Genomic DNA, 23,566 nt, shown 5'->3' on the forward strand with positions numbered 1-23,566 from the left:
TGGCATATTATCCCCTCTTTAGGGTCATCAGTATCACCTCATTATAAATCAATACTGTTAGAAAGCATCTGCATTAAAACATTAAACACAGAATAAATAAGAAAGTAAAAGTAAAAGTAGACAGACAAGGCCCTGTCCACACTGTTCTGGGGGAGGCAGGAGGAGGGTCTGACTGGAAGAGCACAAGGACAGACAGGAACATACACAGATTTAGGCCAAGGCTAGACCCTAAATGGCTTTAATAAAAGTGGTTTTAAAGTCAGTTGTTCTAATTGACCAGTAGCCAGTGCCGGGAGCTTGGGTGAGTTATATGTTGGTCTCTGTTGGTTTCTGTCAGGAGTCTTGCGGCAGAATTTTGAACCAACTTGAAACAGCTGAAGGCTTTCTGACTGAGCCCTGTATACAGAGCATTACAGCATGAGCATGGATCACTTTCAAATCTCGTCTGGTCCAAATTAAACCTTAAATTTGTACTAGGGTAAAGCAGACTCAAATGGTGTAAATTCATAAAAAAGGTTCTTGATAGATTCTGAGAACAAAAGTGTATCTACAAAGTGCAATTTAATTTGGTGTTACAGTGAATGAATTGAAAAAAGGAGGATGTGGTTGCTTAGTCAGCAGCAGGATCATTAGCTATTGATTGGCATTTGGACTCCCTCTGGTGGTTACATGTAAGAACTGCACTGCAGTCTTGAGACCATCATTTAATTTCCCCTGCGGTGATGAGTTATGTACCTTCTTAGTTTAATGAAATACCTCTTCACACTTGGCTGATCATTCAAATGTTTTACATCTCACAGTGTTACACCCCACCTCCGGGACACAGATCTTTGCCAGGTGTCATTGTAATTGAGTGGACAGGACTCTGGGCTTGTGGCTAATAGCATCATTTACATGCAGCTTCATCCATGGTTGCACACAGAGAGAGGGGGCCTAGAGTCATGCTATTACTCTCTCCTTTACACGGAGCTGAGATAAAGTGGTTGTCAGGAGGTGTCGGGCATAATTATTAGGGCTGTATTCAACTCCTCCATTCCTCTGAGTTTAGACCTGCCCACGGAGGAGATGGAGAGATCATGTTTCCTAATGAGGCCTCCAGTATTTCCCACAGGATTATACTGAGACTATGGTACAAGCAATCCATTTGAATCATTTTATTTAAAGGTGAACTATGGAACTTTTATGGCGAGGATTCTCAAGTGGTTGTCTCCATGGAGATGCTATTGCTATGTTTCACAGCATGGCATTAAACATGTCTTTTGTATTCATTTACATGTGTATTTAGTGCTTATATATCTTGATAAACTTCTGTTCTTACACTGAGCAGGGGATCCTTGCCAAAGATCTCACCTTTGTTTTGGCTTGGTCGAGTCACCTGCTTGTCTCTATGGAGATAGATAAAAATGCCATACTGTGGAATATCCCGAGCAAAAAAATAAAAAATGAGGGAAGCAGGTGGCAGACCTTCAGCCAGGAAATGTTACATATTGCACCTTTAAAGCAGAATTTTCAGAGCTTTTAACCATGTTATAGATGTTTCCCCTTCTCTTTTACCCCCTCAAAGTTGTTTTTGGAGTGATTTGTTCAATTTTTAATCACTTATTCTCATGATGCCATATTGACAATCAATCCCTATTTTCACCACTGCCAGTACATGCCCACCACTCTGTACTTACTTTGTTCTTCACATTTATTTTGAAGAACATCAACTCCCACTGCGCAGTGCAGTTTTCTAACAGAGGTCAGCTGACCTTCTTTCTATTTTTAACTTGTTTTAGATGAATACTGCAATTTAAAATGTGCAGGTTATAACAATGATTCACAGGTGTCATAGATTTTAACTCTATAGCAAGCTCAAGCACAATATGTCTTCTTTAATGACCTTTCACAGGCCAACAGGCACACCTGTAGAACATAAAATTCCTGTTCAGAGTTAGTATGTGCATACAGAAAAGATTTAAATTTTTCATGTGGATTTTCATGTGGCATAGTAGGCATAGATATTGACCACAAGCCAGGTCAAAATATCTGCAAGTTGACAAGTTCTAACCTCACATTCTTGGCTTTCCTCCAACTCAGTTTTAAACCATTCTCTCTTTAGACTGTTATAATGAGTAAGTTCATACTTGAGTTCAGTCTCCAGGGCTGCCACTCTGCTCTGTAGCGCCTCCTTCAGTTCCAACTGCTCCTCTGCGTCCCTCTGAGCTTTTCTTCGCAGATTATCGATGCGCTCCAGCTCTGTCTCCCCCTCATCCACCTGCCTCTTCAGAGCCTTTACCTTCAGAGCAAGCTGCAACACAAGAGAAACAGAGAGGGGATTTAGACTGTGTGAAGGTTCATGCATTTATTTATTATTTATAATTGTGACTATACTATAGCTGATTTTAATGTAATCTCTTCTACAAAAATAAAAGCCATATATGTTTTACTACATTATTCTAAATATGAAAAGATATATATAATCTGAATCTCTTGAACCTGGTCTCTCTGTTCTGAGTGGTTATGCCTCTCCTCGTCCAGTATCATGTTGAGGTCTTTCAGTTTTCTCTCCAGACGACGTTGTGTTGCCAGCACCGTGTTTTTCTCTCTTTACAACACAGAAAACACAAATGCATTATAATGACCATCTCAACTGAAAAAATACATGAACTTTTAAACATGTACCTCTCCTCACTCCGTAGTCGTTCTTCCAGCTCTAGGATCTTGTTTTCCAGCTGAGACACTCCAACTGAGGAGCGACTGTGGCCCTCCATGTCTGCTAACCGACCCCTCAGCTCCTTCAGCTGAAAACAAAGGGGAAAAAATCGTTTAGATCAAACCGTTTGTCTTAAGTTTATGTGATAGCACAGATGTATGCGTACGTGTCTCTCCATGGCGTTCTTGTCCAGCTCCAGGTCTTGTTTGGAGGACCTCTCCTGCATGAGCTCTGAACGCAGCTGATCCACCTGGTCTCTGCTCCGGGACAGTCGCTCCGTCAGCATCTCCACACTGCTCTTCTCCTCCTCCAGCTCCAACTCCTGACGCTTCAACTTATCCTAGAAAAATACAAAAAATACAATTGCACTATAAGGGTATGTTTACATTTGCACACACACAACACATCAAAATTGAGACTAAACCTAGAACTAAACCTGGACTAGTTCAGAGCTAAACCAGGACTACAACAGGACCAAACCAAGTCTACATCAGGACTAAACTGGGCTCAAACCAGGACCAAATGAAGAAAGAATGAATGCACCATATTACATCAAACATTCTATGTATAATCAATACAATATTATGTCAAATAATAATAATGTATGTGCCTATAATACACCTCCAGGTAGGACTGTGCTGCATTCATTTTAATGGGGAACCAATGAATAACAAATATTGTGTAGAAAAAAAAATCTGTTGTGTTTGATTCTACATCTCAAACCCTCGAGTAAAAGTCACTTGTCAAATCTACAGAGAGCATTTTAAAACAAGGATCTCAACAAAAATATTAATAGGTTTAAAGGAAGACGGATTAAATTTGGAGAATTACTGAAAAATGTGCGAACAAAACACAACACACAGGTCTGTTTTGGAGGATGTTACATTATGACATGGTTAAAAAGTCCAAATCAATTTAACACAATAAAGGGACCTTTAATTGATTTACTTGTGTTATGAAAATGAAATAAAACTGAAAACAGAACTTACCTCCAAGAGTCGGACCTCTCGTATTTTCTCATTCTGGCTGTTCTTGCCGTTCTCCATCTCTGTCTCTAGGTGGCGCAGCCTATTCGTCAGCAGCTCCTTGTCCAGCTGGTGGTTGTCTCGTTCCTCACAGGCCAACAACAGCTCCTTCTTCAGTCGTGTCATCTACCGCAAATAATTATAATATTAGAAACAGTAAGTATTCACCCAAATGAGATGTAGAAAATCATCCGTGCATGTGCTATGAATTATGTATAAGTCTGCGTTTGTTGGGTTCACGTCATTATAACATTATAAATCATCACATGGCATCAATCCTAACTTTTCCTTATTCTGAAACATACGGCCCCTGCCCTCCATCTGAAATTATGACACCATCAAATTCTAGCACCTCATCACAACACACAGAGTTGAGTTTACTTCACAAACAGCAGATATCAGATACCTCTTCCTCCATTCGTCTGATGTTGCTTTGGCTCCGGTCCAGTTCTGTCTGGGCGTCCGTGCCATGGCGCTGTACCTCCTGCATGTCTTTGCGTGCCTTCTCCTTCTGCTCCTCCAGCTGAACTTTGAGCAACCGCGACTCTTCTTTAGAGGACACGACCAAAGACTCGAACTGACAAAGGACAAAGAGTTGGTGTCAGTGATTTCAAACAGTGACTCTACCATAGAGATTTATTCAAGGGTTTCATTATATATGCAACATTTTAAGGACTTTTTTCCCCATTCAAAAAGGTATAAAATTGTTAACTGCTATGTCAATTATCCAAATTTTTACTAATCTTTGAAAGAGTTTAGAGGTGGGAGATGTATTTACAAGATACTAGTAAAACTGCTGATTTATACCTACAATATAAGGGGACATTTATGCACTTGTTTGGTTCATTTTACAGTCCATTTACTTTTTGTGCAGTACTTGAACCTCAACCAAGACTAGAGATTTCACAATGTCAATCTTTTGTTATGATTATTGTTTGAAAAAAGTAATACATTACAATTTATCTAGTATGTCAATTGCAAATAAATCAGACATTTTAATTCTAAATATATATTAAAAAAAGATCTTGACTTCAACTGCAACTATACTGCAACACAAAAACAGTAAATAATCAGAGTTTGTTTTTAAATTGCTAGTCAAGACATTTATGGACACATTTGAGCAGATTTCGATTATATCATGTGATTATTGTTACAAAAATCGAAGTATTTATTAAGGTCAACATTGCCCAACACTAATCTGCACCTCTTTAGTGAGTTTGTCCAGGGCCTTTTCCAGTTGCTGTCTCTTCTCCTCCAGCTGAACAGTGCTCTGCTTCAGTGCGTCTTTGTCTTTCTCTGTGTTTTCGAGCCTGAAGACAAGTTCACTGTGTTCCTGGTTCAGTCTGGAGTTTTTCCTTTTGGCTTCGTCCAGTTCAGACCTCAGTCCTCTGACCTCTGAGTGAAGAGCCAGCTCTGCCTCTGAGCTCTCTGTCGCATTGTTCAGCAGCTGCGCCTGGAGAAGACACAAAAGGGTTGTGCAATTCAGTTAAATTAAGGTTTTTATTGTAGAGTCTGAAAGCACAGCAGCCTCACAGGGCTCGTTTATGTTTAATGCACAGGAAAGGTTAAACTACTCCAGTCCTTTTCCCTAAATCGTCGTTAATTTAAGTCCTTGCTAAAAAAAATCTTGCTTAGGTTCCCATATTTTGACAATTTTGATGAAGTTTATGATTGTAACTCCTGCTTGAACAGAGGCAGCAGATGGGCCATACATAGAGGTAACTGTTAACTAGAGCCAAAGCTCATATAATACTGCATTTACTTTCTTAAATTAATGTTTAAATTGTCAGAAACTGTCCCTGCATTTTGGAATTTGTGTAGAACTCAGCGCAACTTCCAAAATTTTCTTTATTTAATTTTTTTTTCTCCACAACAGTCACTTTATTTATACAAAATATTTACCACAGGATCCCAAAAATTTAAGTAAAAATCAGGAAAACTAGAAAACCTGTATGCACTTTAATAAACATGCAGAATGATTAAAAGTTAGAACAGTTGCCATAGCAATGACCAATTCAAAACAAAATATTAAATCAATTGATTGGTCAATGGCCCTCAAAATGGCACCATATAACAGGAAGCTGAAACCCATGAATATCCATAATACTGTGTGTGTGTCATACATTGTATTAAGTACTCTAATTACCTCCAATCGTGATATTTTTTCTTTGAGGCGTGTGTTGACCTCCTCTTGGGCTTTCTGTGCATCTTCAGCCACTGTGACATCGAGCTCGGACCTCTTCAGCTGGGTCCTAGTGCCCTCCAGCTCCTTCTCCGCTGCAGACAGCCTCTCTTTCAGCTGACTGACTTCACCTCTCGCCTCATTGAGCCTCTGCTCCAAATCTGAGATGGTGGCTGGGTCTGGCAGCTAAGAGCGAAAAAACAAGTTGTACAGTTGGATTTATGCATGGATCTATGGGCAATGCTGGAAAGGAACTTATAAAATGTACCGAAAATATGTATTCAGAAGAGTAATTTTGAGATACAATATTCTGGTTTAGTTACTCTTTCATTTGGTGGGATTCAAAATTAACTTTCTTAAAATCAAAAGAATACATTGCAGTATTTGATGACATAAGTTAGGCTTCAAAATGCATAGTATTAGCTAAAGAAAAAAACTCTAGTGGTGCATGCTTGTGGGATTTGTCCTATTTAGTAACAAATAAATGTATGACTAATGGTGCAACAGACATCAAGTTATTTTAGTCCTATGTGAAGTTTTTTCACTATAATACAATAATTTAATAAAAAGTGACCTTTTTGCTTTTCTCCTGTGCCTTGTTGATGTCCCCTTTAGCTCTCTGTAGCTGCTCTTTGAGCCGGTCGATCTCATACTTCAGCTCTGCCTCTTGGTCCTGATGAGACTTCTTCAGAGCGATCATCTCCATCACTTTCTTATCAAACTGTGTCCGTTGCTTTTCCAACTCCAGACGGGCTTTCTGAAGTTCTCCAGTACTTTTCTGGAGCTCCTAGAAAGGAATATAAACGATTTATAAACTTTTACTAGAAATGATATTACATTATTAGTTTGTTCCTTTTTTCAGCAACAATGCACACATTCAATACTCTTATAAAGGAAAGCACAGCGTGTACCAGATTTAGCTACAGCTACTTTTCATCTGTAGTCTCAGGGCAGGTGCACAGAACAAAATAAATATACATTACATATACTCTGTACCAGTGGTTCTCAAACTTCACATCAAGTGCCACCAATAATATGGCTTTCTGAGTACCACCAAATCTAAACCAGGTCTATAACAAGACTATTCTAGGTCTAAACTATGGCTAAACCAGGTCTATATCATTACTACATTAGCTCTAACCAAGAAATTACCTCAACGGAGGACCAAAAAATAAAAAATAAAAAAAATTAATTAACCAAACATTACAACTGTTAAGGATCCTGCATACCACCAGAAGAGCCTTGCTAAAAAAACCCAGCTAAAATTCATCCAATTTCAGATATTAAAAAGATAACTGTTGAGTGAGGTCTGTTTAACTGCACCTGGTTGAGAGCCTGTGTTTGGCTGGAGTCTGGGGCTGCCTGTTGTTTCATGGAGGTCACTCTCTCCTTCACCTCCTTTAGCTCCTCCTCAAACTCTTCTTTTTCCAAGCGTGTTTGTAGAAGTCTAAACAACCCAAAATATAAATTACATACTGGTAAATTAATACTACATCCAATGGGCTCTCTTTGTTTAATCAGAATCAGTTGGATTGGAGTTAATAATGACAGAATTATGTCTCATGTAAATATAGATTCAATCGGACAATAATTCCGGGGTACATGTACCGCAATATGAAGATTTCAAAGGAAAGTATATATTTCTAAATACAAAAAAACCTTCCACAACACATGTAAAAATACATTCTACCCATTGTTCTTTGTTAAATTTTGCATTATATAGAGTTTTAAACTACATTTGACATATGGTATTACATGTAGGCCTGTCATGATAATTACTATATTGATTTATTGTTCAATATATGATAGAGAGAACAATAGTGTTGTTTGGTTGTGTAATTAAGAGAATTGAGAAATGATAAGAAGTAGTCCAGTGAACGTTTATGGACTTTAAGAAATTAATTTCCCCCACATGACCATTAAGGGGACATGCGTTTATCCATGATCATAACATAAGACCTTTACATTTTCGAGTGGTTGTGGATGGTTTTACAGCTAAAAGCAACTATATCTAGGGGTTAGTGCAGCTACAGCAACTATGGGAACACATATAAAAACATTCTATTTTCTATGTTGACTCTCACTGTGTTTCAGGGCTGTTGGGCTTCAAACTGACAGAGGGAACGCCAGAGAAAGATAAAAGAAAAAGACACATTAGTAGTGGAATGCGTGCAACAAATGTGCCACATGCTTTGGAAACCTTGAAAATCCCAGAACCAAGAATTAAGTTTGTGATAACACTTTTATCTTTTTGTAGAAAAGTCTACAAGCTTACTTACTCTTGTTTGGTGATCCGCAGTTCATCCCTTGTATTGTGAAACTGCTCCATCCAGTGGCTGCTCTCATCTCTGCAGTCTTCTAACTGTTGCTGAAGTGTCCGGACTGAAGCATTGACTCGCAGCCGCTCGGCTTCAATACCAGCATGAGACTACAACATAACAACAACTCATTATAACATAGATCAGAAAATAGTGTAATACGGGCCCTTTAATAGTATGTATAGTTGTTAAGAGTTTAAAATTGGTAAATACAGTTAGGCCATGTTACAAGCCTTTCAAGCTGTGATATTATTAGGCATTTACAAAAAGGTAGGCAATTATGAAAATTTGCTAAAATGATTTTGTTTTTTATGTATTTTGGCAGCATTTACTGAGCATCACAACCTTTCATTTGACATACATTGGTTTTGGAGTGATGAAATGTATGGCTGTCATAGAAAGAATTCAAAACAAAATATTAAATACATTTCTTTTGACTCATAGACCTGTATTATGAATTATGTATGTTTTATTGACTGGGCAAAAAATGTCCATGTAACTGAAATGAATACTACGCTATTCAGTTTTTTCCCATAATCCAACTCACTGCCTTTTCTTTCTCTGTACTCTAATTCTCCCTGTAGTGCAGTTTTCTGTATCCACAGTAACAGATCATTCCTTGTTGTTTGTGCTGACTGTGCTGTTTGTACCTGGGACACCTGCTCCATGCTGCTGCGGAGCTTCTCCATGTCTGTGCTGTACTGCTCTCTCAGCCGCTCCAGCTCTTTGTCATGAGACGCCACCTCCTCCTTCAGAGCTCCTTTTAGAGCCGTGAGCTCCCTCTCTCTCTGCCTTAAGATCTCCTCCAGCTTCTGCTTGGCCTGATACAACTCTGTCATCTCGTTTTGGCAAGACATCAGGTCCTAAACACAGGAAATGCTTCAATTTAAAAAGCTGAACAACTGCAATGGCCCATTTTGTTCTAGTTTCCTATAACAGTTGTGTTTTGTATTGACCCAGATTGCAGTAAATGGAGGTGCAATTCTGGGAACTACAAAATGTTTAGCAAGAAGTTTGTGTTTATTTATTTGGTGTTTGCTGACTCAGACAAGGGATGAGCAATAGCAAAGAGATTATGTCCACACTCCACTGTGATTATTCAAACAGTCTGTGTTTGAGGCTAAAGCTAAAATAAAATTAAAAAGGACTGAATCAATGAATCAAATCATGATCTGATTTCTGTGACAATTGAATATTCTGTTTTAGTGATATCGTTATATTGTGATTCACTCTTTGTTTGTTTGATGCAGCTCTAGACTATACTCAAACACACTTTTCCTCACCCACTCCTATTGTCCAGCCTCTGTCATGCTCTAAATGAGTGACAGGTGGATTTAATCAATCACAGACAAGTTTATGTTGCCATATTACCAACCCTTTAGATTGCATATGCATTTAGATCTGCATGTTAAACTCATTATGTAGTGGTAAAGTGTGTATGACAGAGTTACAGTTTTGTTGTTGTTTTCTTTTCTGATCTCATCCTGAAGCTCGCCCAGTTGGTCCTCCATGTTTCTGGCACGGGCCTCTGCATTTTCCCTGTCCATCCGCAGCTGCGTCAGCCTGAGAGGAGAGAGAGCGTCCATGTTGATTGAAAAAAACCTTTATTTATTATTATAGTATTTCTCAAACTGTGGTGAGTTACTTCTGGAAGAACTAAATCCAATCCATGTTTATGTCCACTTTCAGAATAGTCCTTGTTTAGACCTGGTTTAGTCCCCTTTGAGACTAGGTTAAATTTGATAGTATGCAGAGAGCCTTATATTTACTTAACTGTTACTTAATGTGAAAAAAGAAAACAACAAATACAATCATTACCCTAGTTTGAAAGAGCAACAGTGAGTGCTTGTTTGATAAAATGGTGACAGTGGATAGTTGACCACAGGGCCGTTTTGTTCAGGGCTGTGTACTGACGCTGCTCATAGTACTATAGAGCTCTTGTTTCCTGGTGTGTGTGCGTGTATCAGACAGTATTCTTGTGTGTCCTCACTCGGATTGGGTTTCGTTTAACTCTTTCTTCATGCGGTCGTGCAGCTCTCGGAGTTGTAGATTTTCATCCAGACACGACTCCAGCTCAGCCTTCAGAGCAGCACTGGAGTTGTTAATAGAGTCCTGAGCACAGACAGAAAGAAGAGGGAAGTTATAATAAATATTACAGCACAACTCATCACAATGAAATAATAACTGTAATTTTATTGGATGGTCAAAACTGGCAGATCAAATGCAGCAGTAAAAATATTGTCCCCTTAAAATGTTATAAACAAAACAGCCAGTCTTGTTTATAAAAATGCACGAGTGTCCCTTGCATTAGTCTTTATGGGTGTCAATTTCTTGTTTATAGATGCCATTTTGAGGACTTTTCACCATTCAAAACATAAAATATTTTGTCCTGAATTGTTAATAGGTTTGACAACGGCACTAATGCTCTATCTCACCATTGATAGTAATAATGACAGCAATAAGCAATAAACATTAAAGTTGAACATGCATTAATTAAGATTTCTGGTAAAGGCCCATCACCTGCTTTTTCTCATCAAAATGTTATTGTTTTCCGTGGAATGTTTCACAGTGTGTCCTTACATAGTGCACCTTTAGCATTCAAGTTTGTACAAAAAACAACGGGCTTTCAGGGGATGCAGGAGCAGTTTGGCATGCACACACACCAATCAATAATGCATAATGGATTGAGTTCTTAAAAGCTACTGGAGATTAGGAACTACACAACTTCCTTAAACCTGCATAATGAGTCTTTATGGAGCCTGGATGACTGTCTGTACACATTTTCCCAGACAAGAGTGATTTAGGGATTAATCTGTGGGCTAATCTCGAGGGCAGTCTAAGAAAGCATTTGAGATTAGCAGGAAATAAAAGGCTACCAATCAACAGCTAAATACAAACCCAGTGAACTATTTGTATTATTAATGCATTGGTCTTGCTTGTGTTTTGCTGAGTCTGGGATGGCACTTAGAAAATTGCACAGTGCACGATCTGTGTAATTAGAGCCGAGGTAAAGTGGTAGGTTACATTCAGGATGTCAGCGATTCTCAATTAGACAAGGCAAAAAGTGCATTCAAACAGCACTATAGTTTAACAAGACCATAGAATTACACAAGATAAATTTGTACTAAAGCTGCAAGACCAAAGGAATAACATGCAGTATTTGATAACATTCAAAAATATAGCTATATTTAAACATGTATGTATTTATTATTTATTTATGTATTTGAGCATCAGTAAAAATCATGACGCACTCAATTCACAATAATGATTATAGAAAAGAATAGAATGAGATGATAGTAATATTGATGATGAAAAGGAGGAAATTTTAAAATGAATTATATGCTACCTACTTGTATCTAAGATTCAGATAAGCTATAGGTGCACTGTGTAACTTTACTGCTTGTCTCTATTGCTTTGCCAAGAAAAAATCCACCGCACGGCATTAAACTTATCTATCATCATCAAGAAAACCAGTAGGTCTGTCAGATCTGTGGACCCAGTTAGATTCTCTGTTTTAGAGAATTTTTGAGCAATATAACCACCCATAATGAACAAAACGCTAAAAATGCTGCCTTTAATGAATATTCCAAATAAAGCTCTATGGAGACAAGCAGGTGGTATACTCTCCACCAGTAAAGTTACATAGTGCAGCTTTAAAGGGCCAGTACCTGACTTTATTTTGGTGTAGTTCAGAGAAACATCTTTTACACCCCGCAGTACAGTATATTCTAAAAGCAGCTCCTGGCAAAAAAAAGATTGACGTTGCCTATGCATTTTAACAGCCATTTTGTTGGAAGAGAACCGTAAGGAAGCAACTTAGGACAATTAATCCAGTCTGAAACGTCGATGGATGAAAACCATTCGGGAACATCTGCCTGTGACTCATGGTTCAACATCAGAGTGAGGGACGGGACTAAGTGGGAGGGGCTAACAATTAATTCTGAAATGCTCTATGGTTCAAAATCAGGAACTGGACCTTTAATAATTGAAAATAAAAATTTGATATTCTAATTCAGGACCTCATCTAACTAACCAACCAAGTCTAAATTATAAAGATTGCGAAAACAACTTTATTATTTTAGTTGTGATATCAATATTGTGTTACTTGTGCTATGATAATACTACTTTTGCTGTACTAATTTTTATGTTAAAAGCCTGACACTGTGAAGACCTACTCTTCTCTCCTGCTGCAGGGCCAACTGGAGCTCAGCCACTTTCCTCTGGAGCTCCATTCTCTCTCTGGTTAAATCTTCACATACTTTTTCTTTGAGCTTCAGTGGGAAATGTGAAGAAAAAAAAAACATTTAAGAGAACAAAAAGAACTATTAAGATATAATATTGAAAGTGCATGTTTCATCAAACCCACCTTAAAGGTCTGAACGATGATCTTGACTTTGTGCTTGATGACGATATCACTCTCATTTGTTCTGATGAAGTAAAGAAAATTATAACAATGTATAATTATCTTTTTTTTTAATACTGCAAAATACTGCCTGGTAAGATGTATAAAGATGTATAAACCTCAGTCACATCTGGGCAAGGAACAAAGTGTTAAATATGAATTTAAAAGGGGATAGACATTTTGGGGAAAAAAATCTAATAGTGCTCAGCAGATTTCAGTGTTTCCCAATAATAGAAGTGACTATGGTGACAAACTGTATGAAAGAACATTATTAATCTAGAAATTATTTGTGCCATTTAGTCAAAATCTATGGGAAAACTAAGATTTCACTGATTACATTTTAGACTTGTGATTATTTTTAGTAGACAAAATACACAAAAACATAAAATCATAAATTTGAATCACAGGTTAGTATTATACATATTATATTAGATTAGATATCAGTTACATTATTACATTACTTTATTATAATGGCATATCGACAATCGCATCAGCTGATTCAATGATTCATCCTGATTGATTTGAGACGTGTAATCCTTCATTCATCATCAGTGGTTCAGTGTAGAGAAGGTTTCAACAGCCGTCATCTGGACACTGGTTTTGCAATCAAGACATTTCAGCTTCCATCCAGAGGCCATTTTCAATTTGCACTGGCTTGAGACACAAGGATCTATACCACTCTGAGTCAAGTAAGTCCAGCCCAAAATGGTCTTAAAGTCTTAAAGTGTCTGCGTACACTGGTGTATGAATGTGTTTGTATGAATAGGTGAGTGGTTCCTGAATGTCAAGTGCTTTGAGTGCCTTGAAAGTGGAGCAGCACTATATAAAAATGTGACCATTTACCATTTAAACAACAATGTTTCAGTAAACTCAGTGAGACAAATCCTAGTACCTCAAGCCAGTACCATCAAATTGAAAATACAAAAACAGCATCCAGATGACCACTACTGAAACCTCCTCTATATCCTGATTGATTATTATTGTATCTTTACACTTTACCCTTCTCTTAGGATGTTGTAAATGGTCTGCATCATCTGCTGCTCCTCACTGCTGGCCTCTGCACTCTGCCCCTGGTCCAGTAAAAGGTCAGGCGTCACCTTAACACACAGATCAGACAACTACTCTTCCACATGGTGCGAGCGACTCAAATAACCAGGTGCACACTTATAATAGCAGTGAAGGAGCAGGGCACTTACTTGTGTTTCTGTCAGGTTAGCTTGTCTCCCTGTCCACTGATTAGCAGGACTTTTGCTGACAGGTTGTTGGCTGTGTCCCAGGCTGCTGTGCGTGGAGGAAGGGGGAGAGGTGTAGGGGTAAGGAGGGGGGACAGAAGAGGGGGGTCTGTTCTGGCCTCCATTAAAACGGTTCATTTGTCTGTTAGTGTTTGTTTGCTTGTTCTGGTCATTAAAGGCCCATGTATTCGGCTCAGCGCTCCCATTTCTACTGCTGACCCTTGTTGCCGTGCCTTCAGCTGGGAGTCTAGACAGATGAAACTCCTCTGCGTCTCCATCCCGATCCAAAAGTGATCCGTGGGACTGTGCCCTCCGCAGCGCCCCTCCTTGGCCGTCTGCGTCCTCTCCATACGTTCTGGGGTCAGATTTGTCCTTTCTGCGCGGGAGACTGCCATAACCTGAGGGGTAGTTTGTCCTCAGCTGAACACCGTACGAGTCCCCTTTCTGTCCGTCTTTTAGCACCACGTATGGTTGCCCGGCGATGCCCTGGACCCGCACTGCCACGCCGTACTTGGAGGACGACTGCGCCTTAGGGCGAGGGGGTTGCCCCGGCTGCCCTCCGCCGCCATCATGGAGGTCATTGATGAAGCGGATCTGAACGCCGTAATCCACCGGGGTTTTACGGTCAGAGGAGGACATGCTCGTACTGCAAGACAAGGGAAAGACAGGAACTAAGTTACTGTATAAAATATTAGGGGTGGGCAATATTGACATGAATTTATATAATTTTTTGGGGGGATTAGCTCATTGATGATCTAGGGCCAATCCATCAGAAATAAAATGTGCTAAAATGTGCCTCTAAATGTGTGGATTGAGGTTCAAGTACACACAAAATTTCAGAAAATGCGCTTTTTACTGGAGACTGATCGATATGTTTTTTTTTTTATGGCTAATGCCGATACCAATTGTTTAGAAATGTCATGATGTCAGTTTTCCCTGTCCTCCCGTGCTCTCTCCCCCTCCCCTACCTGTGTGTCTGGAGCTGGGTGGAGTGCCTGACTCCTCCCGTGCACACCTGGGGTGCATCAGCCTAATCACCACCACCTGCTGCTGAGTACAAGAAGGCTTGGCAGTCTACACTCGGTGCCAGACCGTCCGCGTGTAAAACGTGAATGTTTCTAGCTAAGCTTTGTTATTTGGTACTTTCCTGCAAATGCTCATTTGGATTTATGCACCCTCCAGATTCCTGCCTCCACTCGCCCAGCTCCTGCCGTCACGTTCCAGTCCCGGTATCGTCTCCTGCTCGTCTCGTCTCCGGCTCGTCTCGTCTCCTGCTCGTCTCGTCTCCTGCTCGTCTCGTCTCCTGCTCGTCTCGTCTCCTGTCCGGTCCTGGTCTCTGGTTTGTCACCCGCTCCCCGCTCTGGTCTTCGTCTGCTCCGCCCGCCCTGGTACCGCACCTGCTTCTATCCCCGTCCTGGTCCTGTCCTGCCCGCCTCTACCTGCACCGCACCCGCCTGACCCGTCTCCCGCTCCCCGGTTCCTGTACCTGCTCTTGTGACCTGTTTAAAGACTGCATTTTCACCGCTGTAAATAAACACTGTTAAAACTGCTCTGGTCTGCATCCTTTGGTCCTATCCGCACCGTTACGACAGAACGGTCTGGCCACTATGGACCAAGCAGGCTCAGACCCGGACCAGACGCGCCGCCTCACGCACTCTCACCCCGAGGCGGTGCTGGGTCAGCATGAACAATCCATTCGAACTCTATTGGAGCTAAATCAGACATTGTCCCAGCAGGTGGCACAGCTTAACCACCAGGTGGCCGCGCTCCTCGTCACCCCGCCTGCTGCAGCTGGAGCGCCGCCACGCCTCCCGGAGCCGAGAGGCACGGATCCGGAGCCGTATGCTGGACAACCTCACCTCTGTCGCGGATTCCTGTTCCAGTGCGAGTTCATGTTCCAGCAATGCCCTTCTCGTTTCAGCTCGGGGGCCACCAAGATCCGGTATATATGTGGATTACTCCGGGGCAGAGCTCTCCAGTGGGCAGAGGCGCGCCTAATGAAGACGTCTGTGGATAGCCTGGATTTTAATGAATTTGTGTCCACGTTTAAGCTGGTGTTTGACCACCCGCACTACCAGGACAATGCTGCCTCCCGGTTATTGACTCTCAGCCAGGGCTCCAGGACGGTAGCGGATTATTCCATTGAATTCTGGACACATGCGGCGGAGCTGGACTGGACGGACAGCGCGCTGCGGGCTGTGTTTGTGCGGGGCCTGAACGAGACTTTGAAAGATGAATTGGTTTCCCGGGACGAACCCCCCGACCTGCGGAGCCTCATCTCCCTCACTCACCGTATTGACAACCGGCTACGGGCTCGTCGCCGAGAGAGACGCCGGTCACCGGTCCCGCCGGAGCCACGCGCTGCCCCGCCCCCGCCAGATGAGCCCATGCAACTCGACAGGACCCTTGTGTCGGCCGAGGAGCGTCAACGGAGGCGTCGCCTGGCCGGGGCTTGCCTCTACTGCGGTGAGCGCGGACATTATGTGGTCACTTGCCCAGTTCGGCCAAAAGGGGGGGCCCACCAGTAGCGCTGGGAGTACTGGTGGGCGAGCAACACATCCTGGACTCTACTAATAGACTGCGGCTCAGCGCCACCCTGTGCGTTCGCACAGAGACTTTATGCGTTTCCGCCCTTATCGACTCCGGGGCTGAGAAGGACTTTATTGATGCCCAAGTCGCGGAGCAGCTCGGGGTCTACCTGGAGCCCCTCGAACGCCCCTTAAATGCCCAGGGGCTCAATGGACGTTTTCTGGGGCACATCACCCACATCACAGAACCTGTCACCGTGATTCTGTCCGGCAACCACCAAGAGAACCGTCAGTTTCATGTCCTGTCCTCCTCCGCTTCTCCTCTGGTCCTTGGTTACCCCTGGCTACGCGCCCACAACCCTGTTTTCGATTGGGCCAGGGGCGGAGTTTCGGGCTGGAGTCCCGATTGCCACGCCAAGTGCCTTCGGTCCGCCCTCCCTCCGGCCGGGAGGTCCGTTCCTGTCGCCGATCCGTCCCCAGACACCCCCAATCTGTCCTCGGTGCCTGCTGAATATCACGACCTGGGGGAGGTTTTTAGCAAGAGCAAGGCCCTCTCTTTACCGCCCCACCGCCCATATGACTGCGCCATTGACCTCCTGCCGGGTGCCCCACTACCATCTAGCAGGCTATATAACCTGTCTAAACCTGAACGCGAGTCAATGGAGGACTATATCCGTGGGTCCCTTGCTGCCGGAATCATCCGCCCGTCCACTTCACCCGTGGGAGCGGGGTTCTTCTTTGTGGCCAAGAAGGACAAATCCCTGCGGCCTTGCATTGATTATCGGGGTCTGAACAATATAACTGTAAAGAATAAATACCCGCTACCCCTACTGGACTCGGCATTTACGCCCCTCCACGGTGCGACCATCTTTTCCAAGTTGGATTTGCGGAATGCGTACCACCTGGTGCGCATCAGGGAGGGAGACGAATGGAAGACGGCCTTCAAGACACCCCTGGGACATTTCGAATACTTGGTTATGCCCTTCGGTCTCACCAACGCCCCTGCCGTATTCCAAGCCCTCATCAACGATGTGCTCCGTGATTTCCTTAACCGATTCATCTTTGTTTACTTGGATGACATCTTGATTTTCTCGCGGTCCCCCCAGGAGCATCACCAGCACGTTCGCCAGGTTCTCCAGCGCCTCCTCGAGAATAAACTGTTCGTGAAAGCTGAGAAATGCGAGTTTCACGCAGAGGAGGTCAGCTTTTTGGGCTTCATTGTGGGGCGGGGCCAAGTAAGAGCTGATCCTGAAAAGATCCAGGCTGTCACTGAGTGGCCCATTCCTACCAACCGGAGACAGCTCCAGAGATTTATCGGCTTTGCCAATTTTTATAGACGTTTCATCCGGGATTTTAGTAGGGTTATCTCGCCCTTAACTAAACTCACCTCTCCTGCTTTGCAGTTTGCCTGGTCCCCTGAGGCGCAGACAGCCTTCGAGAAGCTTAAGAGACTATTTACCTCCGCTCCCATCCTGCACCAGCCCGACCCTTCACGGCAATTCATCGTGGAGGTCGACGCCTCCGACTCGGGAGTGGGGGCCGTGCTTTCGCAGAGGTTCGACCCCCACAACCGCCTCTGTCCCTGCGCCTTCTTTTCCCGGCGATTGTCCTCGGCCGAGGTCAATTATGACGTGGGGGATCGGGAGCTCCTTGCCGTAAAGCTGGCCTTGGAGGAGTGGCGCCACTGGCTCGAAGGGGCGGAGCAACCATTCATCGTCTGGACCGACCATAAAAACTTGGAGTACATCCAGTCCGCCAGGCGCCTCAATCCCCGTCAAGCTCGTTGGTCCCTCTTCTTCAGCCGCTTCAACTTTCTCCTCACCTACCGCCCCGGATCTCGGAACGTCAAACCAGATGCCCTCTCCCGCCAGTTCGCCCTGGAGGATAGCCCGGTCACCGCAGAAACAATTATCCCCTCCTCGTGTGTGGTGGCCGCGGTCCATTGGGAAATCGAGGACACCGTCCGAGAGGCCCAGACCAACGACCCCGACCCAGGTAACGGCCCTCCAGATAAACTGTTTGTTCCCGATTCTGTCCGGTCTCAGGTGCTCCAGTGGGTCCATGCCTCCCGTTTCGCCTGCCATCCTGGTGCCGGTCGCTCTCTCTCCCTCCTCAGGAGACGCTTCTGGTGGCCCACGATGGACACAGACACCCGGGCTTATGTCGCCGCCTGCCAGGTATGTGCTCGGGCCAAGGCCTCCCACTCACCCCCTTCTGGTCTCTTGCATCCTCTCCCAGTTCCTCGTCGCCCTTGGTCCCACATCGCCTTGGACTTCGTGACGGGCCTTCCCCCTTCCCAGGGGAACACGGTGGTTCTCACCATTGTGGACCGCTTCTCCAAGGCCGCCCATTTCGTTGCCCTGCCTAAGCTCCCCACAGCCAAAGAAACTGCCGACCAGCTGACCAGTCATGTCTTCCGACTCCACGGCATCCCGGTGGACATCGTGTCCGACAGAGGGACCCAATTCACCTCTCAGGTATGGCGGTCTTTCTGCGACAGTTTGGGGGCCACGGTCAGCCTCACGTCCGGGTTCCACCCACAATCTAATGGGCAGACGGAGCGGGCCAACCAAGACCTGGAGTCGGCTCTACGGTGCACAGCCTCCGCCAACCCCGCGACCTGGAGTACTCACCTGCCCTGGATAGAGTACGCTCACAACTCCCTCGTGAGTTCCGCCACTGGTATGTCCCCCTTCGAGGCATCGCTGGGATACCAACCCCCTCTCTTCCCCACGGAGGAGAGGGACCTCGCCGTCCCGTCTGTTCAGCGCCATCTCCAGCGCTGTCGCCGGATCTGGAAGAAGGCCAGGGCGGCCCTTCTTCGGGCTGGAGCGCGCACTAAGGCGACGGCCGATCGCCACCGTGTCCCGGCGCCCGTATACCAACCTGGCCAGATGGTTTGGCTCTCCGCCAAGACGATCCCGCTGAAGACGGACTCCCGTAAGCTGTCCCCCCGATTCCTGGGACCGTTTAAGATCATGAGGATCATAAATCCATCGGCGGTGCGCCTCCAGTTACCCCCGTCTCTCCGGATTCATCCGACCTTTCACGTCTCCCAGGTTAAACCAGTCCGGACCAGCGACCTGTGCCCTCCGGCCGATCCCCCACCGCCCGCCCGAGTCATTGACGGCCACCCGGCGTTCACCGTCCGCCGCCTGATTGACGTTCGTCGCCGTGGTAGGGGCCTCCAGTACCTCGTCGATTGGGAGGGTTACGGTCCGGAGGAGCGATCCTGGGTGCCCAGGGCACGCATTCTGGATCCCGACATGGTGAGAGACTTCCACCGCGCTCATCCTGACAAGCCTGGGGGTCCACCAGGAGGTGGACCTTAGGGGGGGGGTACTGTCATGATGTCAGTTTTCCCTGTCCTCCCGTGCTCTCTCCCCCTCCCCTACCTGTGTGTCTGGAGCTGGGTGGAGTGCCTGACTCCTCCCGTGCACACCTGGGGTGCATCAGCCTAATCACCACCACCTGCTGCTGAGTACAAGAAGGCTTGGCAGTCTACACTCGGTGCCAGACCGTCCGCGTGTAAAACGTGAATGTTTCTAGCTAAGCTTTGTTATTTGGTACTTTCCTGCAAATGCTCATTTGGATTTATGCACCCTCCAGATTCCTGCCTCCACTCGCCCAGCTCCTGCCGTCACGTTCCAGTCCCGGTATCGTCTCCTGCTCGTCTCGTCTCCGGCTCGTCTCGTCTCCTGCTCGTCTCGTCTCCTGCTCGTCTCGTCTCCTGCTCGTCTCGTCTCCTGCTCGTCTCGTCTCCTGTCCGGTCCTGGTCTCTGGTTTGTCACCCGCTCCCCGCTCTGGTCTTCGTCTGCTCCGCCCGCCCTGGTACCGCACCTGCTTCTATCCCCGTCCTGGTCCTGTCCTGCCCGCCTCTACCTGCACCGCACCCGCCTGACCCGTCTCCCGCTCCCCGGTTCCTGTACCTGCTCTTGTGACCTGTTTAAAGACTGCATTTTCACCGCTGTAAATAAACACTGTTAAAACTGCTCTGGTCTGCATCCTTTGGTCCTATCCGCACCGTTACGACAAGAAATGACAATTGTATGAGATCACCAGTCATTGCAAATAAGAAAGTGTTCTCATAAATATTGAATAAATAAAACCATAAATAAAAGACTGTACCATTTTACAGTGATGTCAAAGTAACTTACATAAACTTTTTTTAACAATAATTATTTTTATTTGTATTAAATTGTATAAATTGTGAAAGTCAAAAAGAAAATAAGCGACAATAGTCATTTAAGAAAGTAATACAAAACCATAAAATATTTTGTTTGTTCAATGTTTGATCTGGTCATTTATGCCTCCAACAAAAACATGTTTTTATATTAATACAATATTGATTAATGGAGTCTGTGTTTTTTCCATTTCCTTTGTATAGTTTAAGTGTAGTTGTGATAAATGTATTCCAAGTGTGTTAAATACACAAAAACTAGCATTTCTTTAGCCTTGTGCAGTGTGTGTAAACAAACCTTCTTAGACAAACACAGAGACAGAGATTTGAAGTTTCGGGCTTGTGACGACTGGTGTGGACTTTGCTCTCACAGCTCCATTAGTCATTAACCTGAAACACACACCCACAGATCACTTTCCCTCCAACTGCTTTTGCAGCTTTCACACAGAGTACACACATCACGACAATAACCACTTTGTAACAAAAATTAACCCAAAATAACAGGTCAGGCCTGTTTAAGGGGTAGTTAAAAAAAAAAAATCAACACACTAATTGATAACAAGACTGAAAACTAGAACAAGTATTTATTTCACTATAAGATATAAGATCATCAGTAATGGGTGTGTATGTGGGGGTGGGGGAAAACAGGTATTTTCAGAGCAATGGTGCCTTGAATGTAGGATAATATAGATTATTCAAACATGTAAAAATCAATTACTTGTGTGTAAATGAGAAGATGGTTAAATGCTCTAAAAAGTAGATTTTGCTTATAATATTACATTAGGTCACCATTAAAGAAAGCTATGTATAAATAAGTTCTTTATTTAAATCACGATTACAGTATCAACAATGATATCAAGCTATTTTCTTAGTATCAAAATCGAATGTGACATTTTTGTATTGCAACATTTTGTTCTCTGTTTGCAAAAAATTCTTTAGCCGTTATAAATGTACCTCCCTAATCCTGCTTGTCATGTACTTTGATAATAACTTGACTATGAGTAATTGTGAAAGTATTTTATCCCCTATTGAAACTAATTGCACCTTTTCAGATAGCTGCATTCCAGTCTAGAAATCAAATGACATCACACATTTCCCAGTGGTTTGTGGGGTCAGACAGAAAGAGCATGTTTATCCATGTCATTACACACTCACGGTTCATTTAACTCAATTTAAAACCAGCACACTGCTCCCCCCACAACTTCTTCACCTTTCACTTCCCTGTCCAGTTTTTTCAAGGTGAAAGAGGGAGAGAAAAACACTCCTCTCTCTCTCTCTCTTTCTTCTTATCAGCGCTTCATGTTGATAAACTCAAGTGTCTGAGGACAGGCTACAGCAGCCATGAAGGGCCAGCAAAATACATCCACAGCACTGCAGTACAGAACTATACTGATAGACGGGGGGAAGTAATGCCTTTTTTCTGTCTGGGGAAGTGATACACTTCTGTAACAAAATTATTTTCAAAAACAAATCAGTTCTACAACAATTAGAAGAAATCCTTTTCACAAACATTGCATAATTTTCTGAGTAAATCTCTTTTAATTTTAAACAAATGAACACTCACTGGACAAATTTGCCATGTCAGAAAATTCAAATAAATAACTTAATATGTCTCCAGTACTAGTTTAATAATTATGTAACTGTCCCAGCTCAAAGAAATTCTTTTTAACAATTAGAAGTGTATTTTTCTTCAGAAATACACCTGTTACGCCGCAGGACATGTAGATGACTCATGTTCAAAGTTTTTCAGAAAAGTTGCATTTTTACAAAAAATAATAAAATGATGATTATAAATGTTGATATGTAGCTTAATTCACAAACCCCAGAGCTCGTCCCGGTGCATAAATGTCAGATGAGTTTTTGTGTAACTGTCTTTTTAAATATGTGATTTTCCATGTTACACCACAGGACACCCTCTGGATTACAGCATTAAACTCCTTATATCTTCTTTTAGATTTAAAGTAAAGATAAAGATGTCATTTTATTAAATAATGCAGACCTGCTTCACTTTATGCCCACACCTTTATATACTGTCTCTGACACAAGTGACTTATCAGATTTTTCTTTCTTTTTTTCTTTGTGCTACAGTACAGGACATTTTACTGTATTTTGTTAAAATACCCAAAAATTAAACACAACTTCATTCTAAACTGTATGTAATTTATAAAAAACATATGTGTACTCAGTATGGGAAGATATTTGGTGTCATGATTATCATGGCCAAAATAACTGCGATTAACAATTATATCACGATAATTATTATTGCTGACAGTTTAAAATGCTCTGGATATGAATAATTACAATTTTAATATTATGAATAGGTTCCATATTTAAACAACTGTTATAGTATTTTATTTTGCTATCACTGACAACATCAGTGATCTAGAGATCATCAGGGAAAAGTATTTTTTCCGCACATTCTGGTGACACAATGATAATTATCTTTGTTGACAATTATTGTCACGATTATATAAAAAGTGCCACAACCGATTATTGTCAACCCTTTTTTTTTCACCATAAACAATATTGTTTATTGTCCCATTCCTACTGTGCACAGAGTTGAATTTTGGAGGAAGGAAGAAAAATTTTATTTAGAAAGTCATTTAAAGTGATAAGACTGAAAAAGGGCGGTCAAGTATCCATATACAGCTAGATAACTACTCTGCAGTGGATGAGTGATGTGGTCCTGAGTCACTGGGCAAAGTTTTTTGAGTAACGTCATTAAGGTCGGGTATCGTTAAAAGGTACATTGCCATAAAAACAAAGTACTACTACAAAAACTGATACGGAATATTAATACAACACTGAAAAAATACAGAATGTTGTCTGGCAGTTCTGTTTTGTCATTTTATTAATATAATATTTGGTAGTGAAAAAAGTATTGTTCAGGCAATTGTACCAAAAAACAAGTATCACTCAAGTACAAAATGAAAGAAAGGAATCCAGCGTTAGACATAATTTGAGACTATTTCATATCTTCTGACTTGTATTTGCCCTCTGCACA

General features: G+C 42.9%; 1 protein-coding gene across 3 annotated transcripts in view; it reads right to left on the reverse strand.

Moving 5' to 3' along the window:
* LOC117383300 (cingulin) overlaps positions 1–23,566 on the reverse strand; it is a 29,876-nt gene that overhangs the window by 2,543 nt on the left and 3,767 nt on the right. Inside the window, exons 2-20 of one of the 3 annotated variants that reach the window (XM_033980440.2) lie at positions 20,861–20,952; positions 13,819–14,500; positions 13,622–13,719; positions 12,587–12,647; positions 12,396–12,491; positions 10,211–10,332; positions 9,672–9,783; positions 8,871–9,083; positions 8,182–8,330; positions 7,226–7,349; positions 6,477–6,689; positions 5,867–6,088; positions 4,925–5,173; positions 4,127–4,297; positions 3,685–3,846; positions 2,862–3,035; positions 2,665–2,783; positions 2,479–2,587; positions 2,127–2,290 (exon numbers count right to left, since the gene is read on the reverse strand). In XM_033980440.2, the coding sequence (XP_033836331.1) occupies positions 2,127–2,290; positions 2,479–2,587; positions 2,665–2,783; positions 2,862–3,035; positions 3,685–3,846; positions 4,127–4,297; positions 4,925–5,173; positions 5,867–6,088; positions 6,477–6,689; positions 7,226–7,349; positions 8,182–8,330; positions 8,871–9,083; positions 9,672–9,783; positions 10,211–10,332; positions 12,396–12,491; positions 12,587–12,647; positions 13,622–13,719; positions 13,819–14,493 (3,233 nt within the window). In that variant the 5' untranslated portion in view covers positions 14,494–14,500; positions 20,861–20,952. Of the gene's footprint in view, positions 1–2,126; positions 2,291–2,478; positions 2,588–2,664; positions 2,784–2,861; positions 3,036–3,684; positions 3,847–4,126; positions 4,298–4,924; positions 5,174–5,866; positions 6,089–6,476; positions 6,690–7,225; positions 7,350–8,181; positions 8,331–8,870; positions 9,084–9,671; positions 9,784–10,210; positions 10,333–12,395; positions 12,492–12,586; positions 12,648–13,621; positions 13,741–13,818; positions 14,501–20,860; positions 20,953–23,566 lie in introns of all 3 variants that reach the window. The other 2 variants (XM_055227891.1, XM_033980442.2) reach the window with 2 other exon arrangements.

This window comes from Periophthalmus magnuspinnatus, chromosome 16, assembly GCF_009829125.3.
Source record: "Periophthalmus magnuspinnatus isolate fPerMag1 chromosome 16, fPerMag1.2.pri, whole genome shotgun sequence".
In the NCBI taxonomy this organism is placed as follows: Eukaryota; Metazoa; Chordata; class Actinopteri; order Gobiiformes; family Gobiidae; genus Periophthalmus; species Periophthalmus magnuspinnatus.